Consider the following 15,466-nt stretch of genomic DNA (forward strand, 5'->3'; position numbering starts at 1 on the left):
AAAGTTATATGTGCAATTTTTAGCACAGTAACATCATGTGTACTTGGCCCAATATCAAAGAAAAGTCGGAATACCACATCCAGTTCTTTATCATTGTAATGAGTATTTAAGCTGCGGATCGTGTATTCAATAACTACCACTAAAAACAAAAAAAAAAAAAAATATAACACAAATTCGCAAATGTTTCTTAGATCCTTATTTACTTTAATTATTTAATTATAAAGAAATAAAGAGGCTCTGTTGTAAAAACTTAATCCTAATTTCTTTGATATTTTATTAAACACAGAGAATGTTATCTTACTAAATACTAAGAATTTTTAAAATGAACTCTGAGCACAATACAATAATTCATATTTTTATCTGTTTAATGTGAAAATAATATATGCAAAGTTTTACTCACATTGTTAGGATTATTTCTTCATATTTAAGAAAAAATGGACACATTATGAAACAAACTTATTTGTTTAAGGCAACCTTCGGATTCATTTATGTGATGGGATTAAGAACAGCATACAGTTTAACAATAAACTATCAGAATGAAAATTTTAAGCAAGAAACAAACTCAAAAGTATCTTTACATATGTGGGAGAAATGTACCATATCACTACCTGAATCATTATCCGAAATGTTGAACATAAACTATATTGTTGAAAGTCATTCAACATCTTTAAACACACAACTAGATGTTTTACATGTAACACACAGCAACATAAAAAAATGCAAAATAAAAATAATACTTCAATGATTTAAATAGAGATTTAATAATAATAGTAACATAATAAAAGAGGTATATAACATGAAAAAATATAAACCCATTATTCTAGGTACAAACTTATCACATGCTCTTTTCTATTCTGAGAATAATGGACACATTTACAAAGACTACAACAAAGTACAATATTTAAAATACTTCTTTCCCTATAAATTCACTCTTTGAAATTTTTACTTGCAGTTGTGCCATATCAAGAAAATAAACGCAAGTTACTTCTAGCAGCAAAGGATGCACCACATTTCAAAGCATTCATTGGATTCTTTAAAATTCATTTTTGGAGGCTCTCACAGTATGAACACGTCCATATGATGGCCATTTGTTTAAAATTGTCTCAGACTGTGTTCCAAGTTTGTTGTGGTCATTCTTTCATTTACAATTTAAATTTGTTAATTGCATTCTTTTTCCTCTCAAATGATGGAAGCGGATTTATACGATATTAATTAAGATACGATTAAAGTTTAAATAGACAGAAAATTAATTGGAACAAATATTATTTATGAAAGAAACCAAATGAAATAAAATATTCATGAGCAACTGTTATGTATTTGAATGAATAAATATAAAATGAAACGAACGTGGACAGAGTACATAGAATCTTGTCGAAAAATTATCAGTATCCATCTTCTGTGAAATAGGATACAGTGTACATATGTGGAAAAACATACGTATATGTAAATGAAAAGAATTCGAAGCGACACCCAGAAAACATCTTGAAAAAATGTGAACTAGACTTTTTCATTTCTTTCTTAGATAACAATTTTCCTTGGATGTTTCTTCGTCTGCCTTAAAATTTTCATGATCGATCTGAATATGTACAGTTGCCAGCAAAAGAATATATTCACCTCATATATTTATTACTAACTTCAGAACTACGTCAAAGCACAGATTAATTCATTTCGAAGTTATTAACAATTTGAGATAGGAATACCTTTAGTTGGCGACTGTACTATCACTCGACAACAGAACATGCTCGTTCAAGTTCATGAAGACTTTAAGATAAGTGTTAAAATTTCGAATTGTTATTTTGCTAACATAAAAATATATGGAGTAATATCAACATAAGAACTTGCAGAAATTATGTTTCAACCTCATTCCTATGACATTCAGCACATGAACGGTTAATTGTATGTGCTATACGAAATGTTACATTTGGTTTTTCTCATATACAGGGCGTTCGAAAAAAAAAAACTTTTTTTAGGGGGGGAAGGGAGGAATTAATTCTTATACGAAAGCGTGAAGAAAATATAGAACAACATGGGTGCACAAACACGTCATTTCGGAGTTAATAACCTGCCGAAAATTGGTCGGAACGATATGGAAAGAGTCATAACTCAAGATAAGATGTCGGAAGTAAGTCCAGTATATTAAAAAAAAGTTATTTTGTGCCTAGATTTAGAATATAAGCCACATTTTAGTTCGTGATTAATCATTATTTGTTTCTAGAAGATCTCAAATTTCTTTCTATCCTTTGGGGCTAATCCTGTTGAAATCTCCATTCCACATCCAGTGGACATTAATGGTATCTAAGCTAGAAGCTAATGTTTCCGAATATTCTGTGGATAAGTTTTCCCTAATCCTTAATTAATATTTTAGGCCTAATGGTGAAATTACATTTGTATATTATAACGAGAATAGTAATGGATGAAATACAAATATGTATTTGAAATCTTTTAAGATTGGTTTTACATGAAAACTCTCTCCTACTACCTATCATTCTTATTCATTATGATTCTCTATCGCTTCACGTTATACTACAACACAATTACTTTCTAAAACACTGGAAGTTAACATCATTTTTATTAGATTATATAAAAGTCTACCTGGATATGCTATGAAACAAGGAAAACTTCACTGCAACATGCCCAATGAAATCTCATTTCATTAGGTGGTTAGAAAGATTCTAATGAATCCTAAAGGAATGAGCGTAAGATTGTGAACTTTGCCACTAGAAGTATTTATTTAGTTTTTGATTTTTATGACTTGCATTATATAATACACAAACGAATGAAGAAAAAACTCATTTCATTTGCACTCAAGGAAAAGAAGATTTAATATATAGATTTAAAATGAACTTATGTTTTCCAAATTTCTTCATTTGGTAAATGTTCTTTTACTGGGATACACTCCATTTTATGCACTGGAAGGCATATCTATCTAAATACGAAAAAATACTTACAACTGTAGCGTTTGTCTGTTTAGAGATATTATTGGTTAAGTTATGTAATTTTAGAATGCTATCATCTCCAAAACTTCCTAGCTAGTATTTATGCAATACTTTCTGTTTACTTTATATAATGTCGTAAACAAAAAGTCTCGAATACACGCAATTTAGTTGTTTAATCAGTAGTATTTCTAAGCACAGAAGACTGCAGTTGTAAGTATTTTTCATTAATTTGAACTGTTCATTCTTTGGTATTTACTATTTACAATATACATTGAAACGCTTAGTTACAAATCTCACATTCTCTCTTCAACTGGCACTTAGTTGAGGAACATTTCTCAATTATTCTACTGCTATAATCGTATTTGTTCTGTTTGGAAGCTCGCATGCATATAAACATGTGAGAAACAGTTTAACTGAAAGGCACCCTCTGTTCACGATATTTTTGTTTCAGAATGCCTGGAAAGAACATTATTATTACAAATTGCACTTCAATAGTATAGCAATGCAAATGTCTATGATACGACTCAAGAATAATTTATAATTATAGATATTTCATTTTGGAAGCATGCCACTACACTTCAACCATTTTAGCTGACTTCCAAGTAATTGCTCTTCCTATAGGATGCATATTGAATAACTAAAATAAAGAAAATCTTACCTTGCATCCAGTGAATTAGAGATTAAGTTAAACTCTGTAATTCAGTATTCACTGATATCTTTTTCAATGACTTCTGTATGCTACTAAATAAATAACTACTTTCCAAATCAACTTTAATTTCTACACAGATTTTATGTACTGGATTTCACGTATACATCTTAGAAATTGAATTCATCAAGAATATGGGAGGCAAGGGCAAGAAAGAATTGTTCCGACTCTGTAATGAAATATAAGAAACAGGAGAACGCAGAGAGATGTACGGACTACAGAACTATTAGTCTCATATCGCATGCAACAAAAATTATGCTTCGGATACTGAACAGAAGATTGTATGAAAAAATAAGAAGTTGCAGAGGAACAGTTCGGGTTTAGGGAGATAAGGGCACAGGATATGCAATTGGCATATTGAGAGTAATCAGTGAAAAATTTACAGAAAAAGGGAAAGAAGAGTATTTGTATTTATTGATCTAGAAAAAGCTTTTGACCGGGGAATTGGCAATTGTTGATGAGAGTTTTAAAGAAAGTGGATTGGAATGGAAAATAGAAGACATAATAAAAGCCACAAGTAAGTCTTAGAATAAGGGAGGAAATGATAGAAGAGAGTGCAACTGGAAGAGGAGTTCGGCTGGGATGATGTCACTCGAAAACATAATTTAATACCTATTTAGAAAATAGGGTGAAGGGAAGCCTACATAATAAAGACAATATTTTGGTATGAAGGTGTATGCGGTTTGCGGATGATATAGTGCTTGTTGTAGGACATGAAAAAAATAAATGTTAGGAAGACAAAGGCCATGGTGACTGGAACGAAGCGGTTGGTGTCAAACATAGAAGCAGGCGGGGAGAACAAGTGACTAGTTTTCGATACCTGAGTAGTAGTATTAGTGTTGACATGAAATATGAACGTGAAATAAAAGCAATGATAAGAACGATGAAAGAAGAAAAAATAATTTAGGAGGAAGAAAACTACAGTTTGTGGCTCCTTCAATAACGAGTCGAGAAAAAGACTCATAAAATATTTCCTGTGGAGTATTATACTGTATGGGGCACAAACATGGACATTACGAAAAAGCAATGATAAAAAGACTAGAAGATACCGGACTAGAAGAATCGAGAGAAGTAGCTCCTCGAACGCTGAATAGTATAGCAATGCAAACGTCTACGACACGACTCAAGAATAACTTATAAATATTTTATTTTAGAAATATTAGAAGCCTGCCACTACATTTCAACCATTTTAGCTGACTTCCAAGTAATTGCGCTTAAATGCTATAAGATGCAAATTGAATAACTACAATACAGGAAATCTTATCTTGCAACCAGTGAAGAAAAGATTAAACTGTTTCGGTTTTCACTGATATCTTTTTCAATGATTTCTGTATGCTACTAAATAAATGTTTTCCACACCAACCTTAATTTCTACACATATTTTATCTATTGGATTTCATCTATACATCTTATCAATTGAATTCATCAAGAATATGGGAGACAACGGCAAGAAAGAATTGTTCCGACTCTGCAATGGAATATATGAAACAGGACAATAACCAAAATATTTCCTGAAGACGATCATCGGCATAAAAACCGAACCCAGAGAGCAGCAAAAAGTATGCTTCGGATACTGAAAGAAGGTTGTATGAAAGAAGAAATAAAATTGTAAGGGAACGTTCGGAGAGGTAAGGGCACAAGATATGCAATTGGCTTGTCTCATGAAGGATGTGCCAGAGGATATACTGATAGGAAAAAGAGGGACAGTGCGAAAGTTACAGTTGATGGACGATATTAAAACAGAAAAATCGTACCTATAAACGAAGAGGTTAACTGAAGACTGTGATGCATGGAAGCTTTTCAATTGCGGCAAGTGATCTGTCAATAATGGCAGAATACCTATAATGATAATCTTCAATAGGTGGAAAAGTGAAATTATGTCATCAAAAAAATAATATTTTTTAAAACGATAACTTTCCAACAGTGAAAATATCTACCAACTCTGCGAAAGATTGTTTCAAAAAGCCAAGTTTAACATAGTTTTGAGAACCAAAGATTTCATTTACTTTCCTCTTTGAAAGGTTCTACTCAGACACATGCATGTCAACAATTTAGAAGCATACGGCAGTCATTGTAGAAGGTATCAGCGAGTATCGAAACACACACAATTAATCTCTAGTTCACTGGATGCAATTAAGATTTTCTTTATTTTAGTGACCACCGATTACTTTACAGAATACTTTTCATTGTGCAACATTTACGAGTTTTGACTTTTCAATTTAAACACACACTGAATAATTCGTCCATATTTTATTTATTTACTTTCCTATATTACCTACCTGCAAGCTTTTCAACTATTTATTCCAAAACTTGTGCTTTTCCCGTTGTCGTGTGCTGAAGCTGTGTAAATGCATGCATTAGGTTTGACCACGTATACGATGCAATTTTCGCTCTCCTTGCTGGTCTAGCGGCTAGCGCGTGCGCATTTGGTCCATGAGGTCCCGGTTTCGATCCCCGTTCAAGAAGCACGAAAATTTAATTTCACAATAATTCACTTTCTTTAATCATTCATCTCCCTTAGCTAAAAAGCATAATCGTGGGACGTTAAAATAAATAAATAAATAATAATAAAAAACAGACACATTTCTTCACTAACCGATGACTGAAATAAAGTTATACGAAAAAAATGTATACTAAGCAAGAATAATACTACGTTAGTATACTCCACATTTGCATGTGATGTTTCCCTATTAATGAACACTAGTTTGCCAGCCATGCGCGGGCCTGAGTCTGCTCCAACGCAATCTCCAAATGATCGGTGGAACATGCGACGAACACGTGGTCGGCGTGTAGCTTCACCCTGGCTCTAACAGATGTATCAGTTTCTTAAACTCAGTGGCAGTTACGTTTTTATTCACGTGATCACAGTTTGCCTATCGACACTGGGTGGACGCCGGAAGAACTCGGGGTGCACCGGCTGAGAATTGAACCCGGGTCGACACAGATGAGAGTCCAACACTCTAACCACTAGACTATGGGGTCACCTACTTCCCTATTAGATAACGCATACATCGGGACTATTTGAGTATTTTTTTTTAAAAAAGGCTAAGACTGTTAGTTCTTAAATCTGTATTACAAAAATAATTAAGTCCGTAGTTTATTTACTTAGAATTGTTATTAAGTAAAATCACTTTCTTTTCTTAAACTAGGTGATAATTAATATGTCACCAGTATTAATTCAAACTTATTTTGAACTGAATTCTCAGCTACCGGTTGACCTTAAAGAAGAAAAACTATGCGAAAAGATACGAACTGCTAGTTTACGGGTGTTTCCAAATAGTTTTCTTATTCTAAAGAGAAAGCATCTCATATGTAGTTCTTATAAACTTCTCACAATCTACTCCCTCTCTCTCTCTCTTAAACGGCTCAAAAGACAATGAAAGCGATGCATGCTTGAAACTACGCGAAATTTCCAGCTTAATTTTAAACCTACAAAAATCGCTTGGATCTTTAAATATTTTTTAGTGTATAGTAAATATTTATTTTAAAAAAAACAAGGTAAAGAAATGGCTCATCCTTCAAAAATAGCCAGGAATGTTTCATTCTTTATCTTTTTTATTTTAAAATAATTTTTTCAAGTACCGATGTTATATTAGGATTTTCCTTCTTTGAATGTTGTACGATAAAAATTTATCAATATTTCGAAACGTATTAGTCCAATTTCTTTACTCAGATGGTTTTGAGATTTCTTTCTTTACTATAATCAAATCGCTCCGGTTCCTTGTATATGTGCTTACTCAATTCGGTAGGAAATTCTGGCCGGCTATGCTGCTGTTCATCCCATTATGAATGTTTCGCTATATCTACGTTGAATTTGTAAACAATAATGACTATTATATGACTGTCCCATCTATCGCATATGCTGCCCTTGCTATCCCTACACATTCTTGAATCGCAATTCTTATAACACTCAAAAAAATAAATGAACCTCTTGCTTCCTAAAGTCCAGGACATGTGTATACTAATTGGAGCGAAGCAAGCATATCTCCATTTCTCCTTTATTCATGTACACTAGTTGTGCAGGTATCACATTCGTAACGTTTAATCAACCTGATCAAATTTTGAGAGTTAATAAAGAGACGAATTCGGAGACGCATGTGCCATGAAGGAATCAACTTCGAAAAATACGTCTTCCTAGAGTTCAATGGAAAATAAAACCAAAATTACGTTAAACCAATTTCAACAATTGAATACAAGTTTCGAAACACAGAAAACAACAGGAAACCCTATCCAATTTCTTTTGTGAATAGAAAATTTTCTGGAAGGTACACGACATACTCCCAGCTACGAAATATTCACGTGGCTACAGTCTGGCAAACATTATATTTCATATTGGTAACCAATAAAAGTTAACATTTTCTTTTCTCCACCTGGAATATCTTCTCCAATACAATCAACAGAATACAATAGAATTAATGAAAGGATCTTTCTTTGGAAGTACTATGAGCAATACTGCGTGAAGTATGGTGTCACTGTAAGGAAAAACAAGCAATCATAGATACAATCTGCTAGTTAAGTTTTTTTTTTTTTTTTTTTTTTTTCATATACAGTACAAAAATAAATAAATCTATTCCAGCACCAGGGACGTAGTGTCCATTAAGGCTATAAGGCTTAGCCTATCCATTTATTTATACAGGAGCCTGAAATGTTGCTTTTGGACATTGATACAATTAATTTTATTAAAATGGATTTATTTTATAATGTGCTGTTTAAACATCACGCGAGAAATAGATTTAAGCTTCTGCAAGAACGCATTGTAGGCTATGGGCCACTAGCCTTCCGCCTTTCTCATGTAATCTTGAGAATGGGGCTGTGACAATCGCTTTCCCTTTACCCTCAGCAGACGAAAACCATTTAAGCAATACACAAATTCAACACGATGCAACGAAAGTGGACGAATACTGACGAAAGGCTAGCCTTTCGGGTGTTTGGGAAACAAAAGCGACAGGACGCAGTCTTGTAAGAAAGTATAAAACAGAGAGACTATGAAAATTTATGAGCTTGCATTCAGTAACAAGGTCTGACAAAAAAAAAAAAAAAAAAAATCTTATTATGAATGGTACTAATACATCAGGGAACTTACTGCGTAGCGGTTTGCGTTATCGCAGCCTAAAAGGCGATAATTACTTGTATTTTTAGCGTTGCGTTCGATCCGCAAGTTCTGTGGAGATCGATAGTGAATCAGGCCTCAAACGAGGTATAGTTTCTCTTTTTATACTCTCAATCAAAAAATAGCTTTTTCTGTAAAAAGCATTAATTGACTGTGAGCTGCTGCACTACTTTTTCCCCATTAGTATGCTGATATGTGTTGTTGTGGGTGAAGTGGTTAAGTTTGTGTGTATGATTTGGGGAATGTATATTTAAGATAGCTCTATATGCGTTTTTATTTGTTTCTTTGAACCATTAATACAGTGTATGTGTGGTATGCGAGTATCGCATATGTAAGGAAACCGTATATGTAAGGGGAAATATGAAGCAGAACCACTCTTATACTTTTTCTTGCATTGTATGAGCTAGCATTTTTCTATCAAGCATTACAGCCAGGTCCGTAGTCAGAATACTAAGACGTGATCGTTTAAATAAGGGCGGGATAGTTTTTTTTCTGGGGGGGGGGGGGGACTTGAATTCACTTTACACTCATATATACATACAACAAACAATTGAAAGTTTCAGGAGACTGGGCCCCTCCTAGCCACCCTCTAGCTACGAATCTAATTTCAGCCCATCCATTTCATAACTTCACGCTACGTTACTGTCCAGCACGATATAGACTATCTATTATTATGGGCAACGAATGGTATATCCTTTAACGTCATAAAAGTTCTTTTCTGGATCTCAAAAACTATGTATAAGTATTTACTCTTATGTATGTAATTTGTTCAGGTTGATGCCATTTAGCGATTGGTATGTCTTATCTTTCAACAATGTTATCGTTAAAAAATAAATAAATAAAGTTTCAATCATTACAGTGTACTGCCATCTTGCTAGTGTCATAATGAAAATCTTCATAAGCAGCGGCGATTCCTTCATAGAGCACGGAACAACACGTTCCTTCTCTTTTCTTGCTTTCTAAGTAAGATTTACATTCTGAAACCTGTATTTTCTAGAGAAAAGTCCCTTCGCTGCCTTACTGCAATCAAGCGCCAAGTCGTCTGCATTACAAGGGTGCAACGCCGTTCAGGTTAATATTCAATTGCTGTCGGTGGTAAGAGGGGATTTTCTTCTGAATGAAATCAAGCAGACATGAACATATCGCCAAAGCCAGAAGCTGTGTTCAACCTGTTTCTACGAGTGTATTGGGCAGAGTGGAATTTAGAGCACCATACTGCTTAATTTGTTTATGTAATTTAAATTCCTAAGAAATAACGGTATGTGTTCATCTTTCTGTATAACGCTGTACATGATATTGTATCGCTTTTTGATAAAAATCGGAAAAGCTTAGATTTCCATACTACTATTCGTTGTTTTAAGCTTTTACAACAACAAGAGTTCAACATTGTTCTCTCTTGCTTTCAGGGGATAAACATCGTGTATTTTAGGTATTTAACCGATGATCGTTTATCTAAAATACACGACATTTATCGCCTAAAAATCTGAGAGATCAATGTTTTATACTACTAATTAAATCAGTGCAAATAAGGCATTGACCAGGTGAGTGCTAGCTACTCCAGGTTCACGAATTAGGAAATTTCGTTTTGTACTGAAATGAACCAGCGAATATATAATAGATCAAGTCGTTTTGGTTCACTGACTTTTATGATAATGTAGTTATTTTAAATGGCAAGTCTACCCCTCACCTTAACAGAATTTAAAATGAAAACAAAAGTTTACACTACGCATTTTAAAAACAGTCACCGTAATTCTAACTGGATGTTCATTAAGTGATAAACTGATACATTAGTCGTGTTTATTTTGTCACTGAAAAGTAGTCTGGAATGTGTAACAGATCAGTGATCATTTTTTATGTAAACAGTGGGTGTCACGAGTAGTCCCAAAATCGCATAAAAACATTCGATTGCACAAGGATTGATAGTCAAATGGATTATCAACAAATGGAACAGAAATAGTAAACGTTTTATTAATGCCAGAAGTTTTCTTTAGCAAAGCAGAGATTAGGGTGTCTAGCAAATTTCCCTCAGCAACTTCCCGTCTTTTCGACCATTTCCATATTTTTCCCGACCTATCCTAAGAAAAAAGTAGTAAAGTTAAGAAAGGTTAAAATGTAATGAAAAAGTGTGCAAAAATCTTACTCGATCGAAAAGTTTCTTCTTATTCATGTATGCAATAAAGTAATCTTAATCACGCAACTTCTTTATCTCCTCTTCTATGGTAGCGACTTTTTCTGACAACTGATTTACGATTTTTTTTTCTTTGTTTCGAGTTCTTCAGTCTCTATTGTACTCTTCTTTTTTCAGAGGCCCTGCGATCTTTTTCTGACATCACTTTTCCGCGGTGTTCTTCGGCTTCCTTGAATCATGTGTATGCATTTCTCATTGATAGTATCATCTGCTTTGGGATAGACAGGTCTGTACGCTATCAGCTACATTGGCAGCATCATACACTACACGCTGCGCCACTAAAGAATCCTCTGACAAATTTTCAACTATTATGTTTTTGTTTACGAAAAAAAAAAAAAAAAAAACTTTCTAAGGCTGCATTACCATGGGAAAGAATCAGGCACATCGTTACTATCTTGCAGAGATATACATCATTTCATGATAAGACACACTTCCAAAAATCATCAAGTCTGTGTTCACTTTTTTGTAAGACTCCATTTTCTCTCGCACATGTATCTGACCTACTAGAGCCTTGTGTTCTCTGTTTGCCTTTTCTGCATCGGACGCTGAGACAATATTACTCTGCACTAAAATTTCGAACGTTGCTCTCATTTGTTCAATAGCTTCTTCTATGAATGAGCAATGGTGAAGGGATTAAGAAACTAGGTGCATTTGTAAGGGACTATTTTAGCGGAGACTTTTGCCGCAGCTTGGAAACAAAATGCTGATAGCATTCACGAACTTGTTTATGGAAACACAGCATTTCGTTTTCATTAAGCTCTGTACATTTCCTCTTGCTGATCTGGTTGCATACCCAAGGTCAATCTCCTTGATACGTACTAAATTAACATAGATGTTTTCATTTTTCTACATAACTTCAATCCCATTGATACTCTTCCTGTCGATCGTTTCTTTTTTAACGAAGCATGGCATCAATATTTTTAATAAGTGAGTGAGACTGCCATGTAAAAATGGAGTCGCAGGAGTGTCTGACTTATATTCAGTCAAGAAAAGATCACAGTCTTCAGCAGGGGACCGAAAAAAATGCTAATTTTGTAAGGAGGAACTTGTCATTCAAACTTCCAGCTACTATTCTAAAACTATTACAGCTGGGTTCTTTGTCTGTTCCCTTAACAGTCTCAACATACTTTTTCACATTCTATATTTCTTGGTTTCGCTTTGCTACTTTAGCATTTTCTACCCACCGAATGTTACAAAATGGAAGAGGAAATAATGAACACGCCTGTTTTAATGGAACCTGTTATTTCAGAATACTGAGCACGCCTTGCTGGTACCATTTCGAACAAACAAGGTTCTAACAGAAGAAATCAAATCCCATTCACTTTTTTGTATGCCAGTCTTAAAACCATCGTGAACAACGTGAAGACCACACGAGCTAAGTTCAAGAAGCCGTGGAGCATCTGCATCAAGGGTGGCACAACGTTCCTCTTTAATTAGCCTTAAAAGTACCAAGTTTACGTTCGGTCCATCCATTGAAATTTGCAGAAGATTAGATGGCTCAAGCGACCGTAATACATCCTGCAAACCATGTAGTAGGTCTGTAGCTGCACTATGATCCATAAAAACAGAATTCAAAATGAAATGAAATGAAATCTTTGAGTTTTACGTCCCACGGTTATGCCGGTTAGGCTAAAGGAGACGGCGATGATGAGTAATGAATGAAATGGTGGAATGAAGAAAGTGGAGGAAACGAAAGAACCCCGAGAAAACCCACGCACGCGGTGTTTGTCCACCACAAAGTTCACTTGGCAAACAGAATTCAAATACTGTGTTCTGCCTCTGTTGTTGCTGTCGTCCCAGAAGTGTACACTTACATCCATTTGAGTCCCTTACGCAATAGAACTTAAACTTTCATCAAATCAAACGACATAATGTCCACATTCTTGCAACAAGGATTTAAGTTCAAGTTGAAAACATGGACACAACCCATACACGATGCTATTATGACATTTGTCCTTGTGCAATTTCATCTCGCTAGCAATTGCACAGTCTGGAAACATTCTAGTGAACAGAACACAATTTTCAGCACTGCGTAAAGAGTTGTGATTCATCACCGCGTTTATACTCCACAAACTCTCTGCCTCTGTAACACTATCCTTCAGTTTATATTTGTCCATGGTCGAAGTACTAGTGGGAGAACGTGTTTCACTTGATGAGCATAGAAGAGGATCAGTGCTGGTGCCACGTACGTCTACATGTGATGCTGACGGAGAAACAACTGAACTTTCTTTAGATTTTGTTGGGAAATAATACGTCATTGTGAAAGTTTTTGCTACCATTTGGAAATTTTCCGACAGACGTTTTCCGCCCGATTTTCTACAGTGTACTTTTATTCTTCTTTTTCTTCTAACAAAGCTCGAATCCTAACATTATTATAGACATATGTTATATTTTACAAATGGAAATTGTGTTTAATAAAACAAACTTTCCACCCTCTTACATCACAGACACAACCATTTTTAATCAAACGTGTGCTAGAAACAAATGACTGACGAGTTGTGTTTTAAACAAAAGAATGGGGAAATCCGATTTTGTGAATGATCATATTGGAATTTTCAAATCTAAATGCGGTGACACAAAGTGTTCACCTCAGGCAAATAGGCACAATAATTGTCAAAAACGTAAATTCAAATTTCCCGATATTTTTCCGCAAACACCCGACAAATCACCGATTTCCCGACCATTTTTTAAAAACAAATTCCCGATTTTCCCAACTGCTAGATACCCTGAGAGATTGGAGAATAAAAGACGTGGAAAGGGTGGCGATTCAATAACAAAAGAAATTACATTGAACTGATAAATCTGAATGCAAAATACGATTAGAAAGTTATAAACTATTTGTTGAACACAACTACGTTTGCTAGAACTTCGAATAGAATTCCGAATGACCTAAGTAGCTCTATAGCAAAGAAAATGTTTAATGAAACAGGGTACAAAATTTTCAGTTCTCCCTTTGTTTCAATATTGCCCTAGTCGGCATAACTATGGGACGTAAAGCTTAGATTGCTTTTTCTTTTTGTTGTTAGAGGTAAATGACTGTAAATAAAGTACTGTAAAACATAATTGTGAATAGAATTTTGTATCCTCAGATAAAATATTAGCTCTCAACCCTTCCAGTTGATCTAGCGAGTTGCACGTGCGCCTTTGGTGCATACGGTTCCGGGTTCTATTTCCGCTAGAACACACAAAAAAACAATTACCTTTTCATTTACTCTTATTAATTGTCTATCATTTTTAACTTGAAGAGCATAAACGTGAAACATTAAACTAAATAATTCTGTTTCAATATTATCCAGTGATTTCATTGTCTCAATCATCAATTGTTACGATCGTGCTATATACTACCATATGTATACAATTGACTTGTCGCAGCTGATCCGAATTTGAATGTGGTCTGTTTGTGGTTGTTCAAAGATTCAGTGCTTGTTTGTGTTAATTCTTCGGCTATTAATACTGCTGTAGCAACCTGTCTTTTCTTTAGGCAGTTACCTCCGTGACATCATTTAACCACTAGCTTGTATAGTAGTCTTCATACGAATAAAGCAATCTTTTCCTTTCTACATGAAGTCTATCACACGAATCAACAATAGGTAAATGTATTTAGAAACGAGAAAGTTTTCACACGTCATTCACTACAGACGAACTTCTATTACCCACTTTGGACTGCTGGCAAAAACTAGCCTTTTATACTGATAATTGGCATTTACTGCACAAAGGAATCAGGTTCACTTTTGGTATGAGACTTCCAAACTGTGCTATGCATAAGTATCTAAAGACTTATAGAACAGCTATGTCCATTCGTCCGTCTGTCTGTCGACAGGTATCATAGGAAAAAAGGTAAAATATAGAGATAACGGATCTAGCATCGATTCATCGTCCCAAGGATAGGTTTCATCTCTCTTTACTCTCTGTTCAAATCGGAAGTTGTTCAAGTTAATCATTTCCAGTTTCAACGTTTACTTCTATAGAACAAAATGATTAGATAACAACAAGCGGGTTTTCTGCTGGCTCACTTCTCGGTTCGGTTCAGTGGTGACTGAGCCGTAAGCCGAGGCGCTCGAGCCGTTGACAACACTACAGTCTAACACCTCAAGTTGCTCAGCTACACCCACCGCCTTCCACTGAAGCACTTCGGCACCTAGCTTTGTAACAGTTTGTAGTAATATTCATTATCTTCCCCCTCGCAATCAGCTATCGAGTCACGGTGATTAAATTATACATAATATATATTTTATTTATTTACTAAAATATTTACGATAGAGCCAAAAGAATCATTATTTTTGTAAAATGCTTATTATTTTCATGAAGCAAAGAGTGAATATTCTACTTGGGTTTAGAACTACCGCTACTACACTTTTAATTGACAACTAATAGTTTATGTTCACTATTTCTGTTCATTTTCTACAAATTACTTGCAGAGACTATTCGGACTAAATGTTTTATTTTAGCAATGTTTCATTAAAGTTTCATCATATGTTAATTACCATTTCAAATACTTATAAGTTTCTCCTTCTGGTTAAGATAAT

General features: G+C 34.5%; 1 protein-coding gene across 3 annotated transcripts in view; it reads right to left on the reverse strand.

Annotated features, from left to right (window-relative positions):
- Positions 1 to 420: 420 nt before the first annotated feature.
- LOC145690148 (uncharacterized) overlaps positions 421 to 15,466 on the reverse strand; it is a 135,058-nt gene continuing 120,012 nt past the window's right edge. For all 3 annotated transcript variants that reach the window (XM_081764767.1, XM_081764759.1, XM_081764776.1), the window contains one exon: positions 421 to 3,392. In XM_081764767.1, coding sequence (XP_081620893.1) covers positions 3,384 to 3,392 — 9 coding nt within the window. In that variant the 3' untranslated portion in view covers positions 421 to 3,383. The remainder of the gene's footprint in view (positions 3,393 to 15,466) is intronic.

The sequence above is a fragment of the Thermobia domestica genome, chromosome 1 (assembly GCF_964235325.1).
Source record: "Thermobia domestica chromosome 1, izTheDome1.hap1.1, whole genome shotgun sequence".
NCBI lineage: Eukaryota > Metazoa > Arthropoda > Insecta > Zygentoma > Lepismatidae > Thermobia > Thermobia domestica.